Source organism: Poecile atricapillus, chromosome Z (genome assembly GCF_030490865.1).
Source record: "Poecile atricapillus isolate bPoeAtr1 chromosome Z, bPoeAtr1.hap1, whole genome shotgun sequence".
Lineage (NCBI taxonomy): Eukaryota > Metazoa > Chordata > Aves > Passeriformes > Paridae > Poecile > Poecile atricapillus.
Genome location: NC_081289.1, coordinates 100571065 through 100578065, shown reverse-complemented (window position 1 = coordinate 100578065; position 7001 = coordinate 100571065). Strand labels below are relative to the sequence as shown.

The 7001-nt window shown below is 46.4% G+C and overlaps 1 protein-coding gene across 2 annotated transcripts in view; it reads left to right on the top strand.

The window, feature by feature from the left end:
- The first annotated feature begins 1749 nt into the window (after positions 1-1749).
- Positions 1750-7001, top strand: part of IDUA (alpha-L-iduronidase) — a 45838-nt gene continuing 40586 nt past the window's right edge. Inside the window, exons 1-2 of one of the 2 annotated variants that reach the window (XM_058864900.1) lie at positions 1750-2127; positions 5296-5418. In XM_058864900.1, the coding sequence (XP_058720883.1) occupies positions 2003-2127; positions 5296-5418 (248 nt within the window). In that variant the 5' untranslated portion in view covers positions 1750-2002. Of the gene's footprint in view, positions 2128-5277; positions 5419-7001 lie in introns of both variants that reach the window. The other variant, XM_058864899.1, reaches the window with a different exon arrangement.

The window sequence follows — 7001 nt, the reverse complement described above, 5'->3', positions numbered from 1 at the left end:
GCCTGGTGTGGCTGGTGTGCTACATGTAGGACTTTCCCATCCATTGGGATAAGCTGCATAAACCAAGGGAGGCATTCTCTTTAGCCCCTACCCCAATCTCTGAGAAGTGCTCTGGAGGTCATGTTCTTGTCAGACTCCCAGGGAAGAGACTTTCATGGAGCTCTGAGAGAGACTTCTCTGAAATAGTAATGGAGCACCATTTTACATCCATTGCTCTGTGGTGTTTCAGGACTTTCTACAACATGCCTGAGGACAGACAAAGTTTCCTGGCCAAAAAGAAGTTTTGGTATTGGTTTTGGTTTCACACCTTGTCTTCCAGATGGGACATCAAAATCAGCCAAGCTGAATGCAACAGTTCTGTTTTAGCAGTCTCTGAGGAAAAGTCAGCTTGGTCTCCAAGGGTCAAGCCTTCCTGATGTCAGTGGGAATGGTCTGTGGTAGAACCTCGGGGAATTCAGGAGAATTCTCCCTTGAAAACAACTTTTTGCTGAAATTTGTGGACAAGTCTTTGACGGGGGTCTGAGCTGTTGGCTCCTCTGCAAAGGATAGTTTCCATGTTCATCACAGCTAGGTGCTGGAACTGCTGGCATCTTGTGCTGGCACTATAATGAACCTTCCACACTTAAAGACAGAGAGGTTCAGGGCTGGTGTTAGTAAGGCAAAGATCACAGTATGGTGTTTGGTTGTCAGATGTTCATCTCCTCCAATCTAGCCCTCTGAAGGGAAAGCTAACAAAAGAGGTGGCTTAAGTTGGTGCAAGGTCCTTCTCTCACAGATTGCCCTCTCCAACTGGCAAAATGCCATCAGCCCTCACTGAAGCCCAAGCAGCAGAAGTCACCCAAAGGCAGCTGTTGTCCCAACTCAGGGTGCAGCTAGTGTAGAACTGGACTCCCTGCCTGGAAGCCTTGACAAGATTCCTGAAGGCACAGCAACAGGTAAACAAGAATGATCCTGAAGACAAGAGTGACACCCGATGGAAAACCAACTCCTCAGGTATTCATGGTAACAAACAAGCATTTAGAGAATCAAGCTGCAGGCTGTGTGTGATAAAACACATTTAAAGCTCTCCATAAAGTCATGGTATTACATAGAATGTTAAAGTTTGGAAGGGACCTTCGGGATCATCTAGTCCAAACATCCCCTTGCCATGGGCAGAGACACATCACTCTAGACTGGGTTGCTCAAGACCTTATCCAGCCTGGGGGCATCCACAACCTCCCTGGGCAACCTGCTCCAACATCTCATCACCTCCACAGTAAAGAACTTCTTCCCAATAACTAAGCTACACTTTTCTTTCAGTTTGTATCCGTTATTCTCTAGGACTGAACAGCCCCGACTTTCTTAGCCTGTCTTTGTAGGGGAAGTTCTTTCAGTCCCCTTATAAACTTCACGGCCCTTTTCTGGAGTTGCTCCAACACGTCCACGTCCTTCCTGTAGTGGATCCCAGAGCCGGATGCAGGGTTCCAGGTGGGGGTCTCACCAGAGCAGAGCAGAGGGGCAGAATTCCCTCCCTCGCCCTGCTGCCCACACTGCTTTGCATGCAGACCAGCATGCGGTTGCCTTTCTGGGCTGGGAGTGCACGCTCCTCTTTGACAAGCTGAGATCAATAAATTGGTTAACACGTAGCCAGCGGACACAGCTCCCACCCTGTCCCTACGCTTTTCCGGGGAAGGAGGGCGGTTCCGCTCCGTCAGTGCGGCCTTCCCGGCCTGGCAGAGGGAGCGCGGGCGTGGCGGTGCGCACCGCCCCCGTGTGGGGCGCGGGAGAGCCGCAGCCGCTGCCGCCCGCCCCGCGGCACCGCCGGGGGGAGAGTCCCGGCAGCCGGCGGCGCCGGGGCAGCGGTCACAGCGCTGCGAGTCGTGAGCAGCGCGGCGGGCAAGCGGTCCCCCTCGGCCGCGGGGCTCCGGGGGCGGGGGCCCCTCGGCCCCTGGGCGTGCCCTGGCGCGTCGGCAGCGGACGGCGGTGGGGCCCCGCTCCCCGGCCCCGCGGCCCTCGCGGCGCCATGGGGCCGCTGCTGTGGCTGCTGCTGGTGCCGCTGGGCGCGGGCTCTGCGGCGTACGAGGTGTACGTGGATGCCCGGCGAGCCGAGCGGCCCCTGCAGCACTTTTGGAAGAGCACTGGCTTCTGGTAAGCGCGCACCGCCCGGTCCCGGGCCCCCAGCCGCTGGGCAGAGGCTCTTCGGCCCTCGCCTCGGCTGCGTCCCGCCCTTTCGATCCCCAGGGCGTGCGGACGCTGCCTTCCCGGAGGAACCGAGGCTCTCCCGGCCTTGCTGCTATGGGATCAGAGAACCCTTGCTGCCTCTTGCTGCTTAGCCTGGTGTTGGACCAGCTCCACAGTGTAGGGTGGGATGTGGGATGTGGTCAGTTAATATGAACTGGCCAAAAAAATAGGCCTAATCGACATTCCTTCCCCTTCTCTGACTTGCTTACTTGCCCCTTCGAACATACAAAGTCCATCTTCTTTCCCAGCACAGTACATATGTTCATACTCAGAACTAATTTCCCTGTACTTTTCAGTGTTTCCATTGCCAAGGCCCCTAAAGGGCCCCAGGAAAAAGTTCTGATAGTTCTAGTACTACCAAACAAAAGACTGATAGTTTTAGGAATTTGTTCTTCTCGACAGACGTTTTCCAGATGCACCACCGGATACAGCCAGTGGGTCAAGCTGACCCAAGTTTGGGGGAAGGCAGTGACCATGCAGAAATCCCTGTATTCTGGTCATGCCTTCCTGGAGAAAGCCTGGTCTTGCTCAGCTAACTGGGGTTGGAAGAGCCTTTAAGTTTTGTGAGACTACTGAAAGCTTCTAGCAGGCTTGAAAGCAAGAGATAGTATATTCCACTGCTATGCTTGTATCTTACTTTAAAGTGATTATGATCTCCATTTAGGCATACAGTGGGTTAAATAACACTTACATGGAAAAGACTTGCAATAGGGATGGAATGAGCGTGTGCTTTGGAAAAAGGAATGTGTGCACTTTTTTTGTATAATGCATAAAAGTCCCCTAAAAAAAAAAAAACTTGCAAGATTTTTCTTTCGTTTTCTTGGTGGGGAGGTGGGGAACAAAACAGGATTAAAATACATTCTGATGAAGAGAAGTGTTTGGGCATTCAGGTTTGGTTTTGGTTTTTTGTTTGTGTTTTTTATTTCGTTTTTTTTGTCTTGTTTGTTTGTTTTTGTTTTGTTTTAAATTTTTCTTGCAATATTAGGAAACAGTAATGAAAATCTGCTTTAAATAAAGTCCATATAAAGAGTTTAGTCCATTTAAACTGCAGCCTATGAAGCAGTCCTAGTTTTAATCGTGTGACAAACTTTGGAAAGCTGCAAACATGAAAGATGTGTAAAGGAAAGATGGAGGAACAGGAGCAGAAGCAGAGGCTATCCCTGGGTCAGCAGCTACTCTTTTATAACACCTGGCCATCACTAGGGATTTCTGAAAATCCCTTGAAAGCTCATGCAGTGGCACAACTGAGTTCCAGCTGCTAAAGCTTCTTTTCTGGGCAAGTGCCCAGCTGTGGATCGGCAGCTGAGAAAAGCTGGGACAAGGCTTGAAGTTCTCTTGGATGGGCACTTTGCACTCGGAACAGGAAAGGATGGATACTGATAGCACCACTAACAAAACCCGCTGTTCTGTCAGCTTTTTTTTTGTATCCCGTCATGATTTCTGTAAGATTTCTCTTAGAAGGTGTGAATTTCAGAGTATTTATTCAGCGTGGACTAAGGAAAAATAATTGTCTTTGCCACTGTTGAATGGAAGCCAGTTTGAATTTCAGAGTAGTAGTAAAGCACTCTATCAGATCTGATCGTTACCATTGTCCTTTTTCACTGGAACAATTAAAAAGACCCAAATGGCCGATACATTTTTAGTATGAGTGTAGCTGATAATTTCTCAATGTCACTTGAATGACTTGAATCTATTTTATGGAGATGGTTTTCAAGTGCCTTGTATGCTGGTGAAACTGCAGAGAGGGGCTCACATATATCGGCTGATTTGTCATAGGCGTTACAAAGTGGTTTGTGGAAAGACTTGAACTTTCAGGTAAGGATACAGGAGATGGGGTAATAGATAGGCAGCCTCAGCTGTGTCAAGTTCTTGTCCAGGTGGGGTCAGGTGTTTCTCCCTTTGTAGACAGATGGTTATACAGTAGCAGATTCATTGGGCAGGGCCCTTGGTGGCAGAATGATTATATAGATGGGTACAGAGTAAACAAGGATGACATAAATTACTCCTCCCAGCAGAGGAACAGTCAGCAAAAATCTGGCCAACATCATAGGAGTCAGACTACAACAGGCAAGGCATAGACTGGAACAGTTCTTAACAGTTTGTATATAGTATGTAGTTAGAGCACAAGTCGTCTCTTGCTGCAGTGTAAAGACATTTGGATGTATTTTACTAAGTCTGAGGGACAGTGTTGTTTTATCCTTCTTGTCATACAAATGTTTATCATTCATAGTGTGCTTGATACGAGGAGGCTTAATCAAAGTCCTTAAGGATGCCCAGACCCAGTGAACTGTGCAGCATTCTAAGTTGCTGACTTGTGAAGGCTGGAATTGAAATCTCCATCTTGCAGTATTTTTCTGTGGAGATAGGAACGACAGAATTTTGCCACAGTGTAATGTTAATTTCAGTGGAATAAGTAGACATCAAAGTTGATATGATTGTTGCTGTATAGGCATGAGCCTGTTAAACTGTTTGCAGAATCAAGCATAGAAACCTCAAACTGCACATTCCTGTGCTTTCTAATGCTTAAGAGCTAGCTGAACATGGCTGAAGAATGTGAAGGCTCTAATTCTGCTTCTAAAAAGTGTAGTAGCTTCCACAGCAGAGAAAGAATTGATGTCATTACATGAATTTCAGCAGGAAGGTCAAGCCCACCTTCTTACTGCAAATGTCAGCAAGTCTGACTGCCACTGTAAAGCCTGAAAGACAGTGAACTCATTTATGATTAGTTACTCAGAGACAAGGCAATTGTCACTATTAGGTTTCATCTGGCTGCTGTTAGATAAGATCATTGTCTGTGCAGCAGTGACTGCTGGCAAGGTTTTCCTTTGAGCGTGGCACTGAGGTTAGCGTTCTACTTTGCCAAACAACAATGTATAGCCAGTTGGCCTCAAATAATCTGCAACTCCATTTTGCTTTCATCTCATTGTAGGCAGTGCTCCTCATGCCATGTAGGAACATGTGGTGGTGTATGGATGTAACATAGGCATATTTGCATGCCCAGAGGAGCTGTTATTTAATATTTCAATGTGTTTCTTTTCTGTCCATGTTTTCCTGAAGCCCTCCTTTACCTCACAGCCGTGCTGACCTGTTTGACCTGAGCAAAGATCAAGAGCTGAACCTTGCCTACATTTCTTCTGTTCCACATGGAGGCATTGAACAAGTTCGGATTCACTGGTTACTGGAATTAGTTGCTCTTAGGTAAGCAAACACCTCAAGCTGAGGTCTAGGAAAATGTGACACATTAAAGGGTCCAACAGATGCTCACTTTGATGTTTATCTTAGCTGAATTGCAAGCTGGGCATATCTTTGCTCCTGTAGAAGTCAGCTAAGTTCCAACAGATGGGAGTCATTCTGAAATTTTAAGAGATGAAGAAAGACACTGTTTCTACTGAGAAGCTGAGGGACTTGAAAGGTGGCTTACTTTTTAGTTCTTTAATGTAGGAAACATGATACAGAAAAAAAAGTCCAACAAAGGTAGACACAAGCCTGAGAGGTCCAAATGAAAGCTGCCACTACTCCTGCCTATATTAGGAATTACTTTTTGCTTCCTGAAGCCACCTGTGCACTGCATTAATTGACAGGTAGTGAGAATTAAAACAGGGTGGATTCAGGTAATACCAGTTAATACCCTGTTCCAAAAGGTTTCATATACAAAAACTTTTAGTTTTAGGGAAATATGTGTCAGGGTTTAGGAGAAAACTTAGAATTCATTGCCTTTCAAGTCCCTTTTAACTCATCTTGAACACACTCTTATTAAGATGCCCAGTGGAAACAGCCAAATAGCCAGATGCCTAGAGGAGGAGCAATTGGTCTATGAAGCAAGACAAACAATAAAAACCCCATGAAAAATTGTAATAGCTCTTGAAAGTTCTGCCTGGCTTAGGCTCTTGCTGAGCTGAGCATATTTACAATCCACATCATTGTTGCATCTACTATCCCAGACACAGAAGAATGGGAATTTACCACCGTGGGGAAGCAACAGGGAAGGAGAGCTCAGGCTCTGAAAATGGCGTGTGAGCAGAGGAGTAGGGAATTTCATAATGTGCATTAAGAACAGAACTTTTCTTTCTCAGTATTAAGATATGCCTGTGTATGTCAGTTTTTTAGGAAGGTGGTCATAAGTCCTGCATCAGTACTCTAGGATGGCCTCTGATAGTCCATCTGTGAATATAGCAGGTAACAGAGCTCCTCACTCTCGTATTTCCCTGTGGAAGTTTCCATTAAACACCCTTTCCTCTCTATGTTTCCCTCTTTTACTGGGCTGTGGAATATGTACTCTTGGAGTGAACCAGTGTCAGGGACAACTGTCACTGCTCACCACTTCCAGAGTCTCTGTCTTAGAGATTTCTCCTGGGAGATGTATTGAGTCTTCCAGATTTCTGTAACCAACTCACTTAGGGAAAATCAGTAAGTACCTTTGGAAAGAAAGCAGCCACACCTACACTTGGAGCCCAGAATCCCTTCTGGCAGCCTGTCTTAGCTGTGCCATTGTGTTGAATTGGGCTTTCCACATGACTGAGGGAGAGGAATGCATCTGTCATGGATTCTGCTTAGCCTTTGTGGACACTGAGCCACGGAGTCTTTTAAAAAAAGTGGGATACAATCCTTGATATGATCAAAATTCCAGGACTGTGGAAATATAGCAACCAATCAAGAAGTCCCCAAAAAAGCTGTAGTGTTTCAAAGGTAGGATGCTAAACTACTAATCTCAATCTTTAGCCCATCTTTGACATGTAAAAATTAGAAACTGGTGCTGTTTGGAACTGAGCTAAAATGTCTCA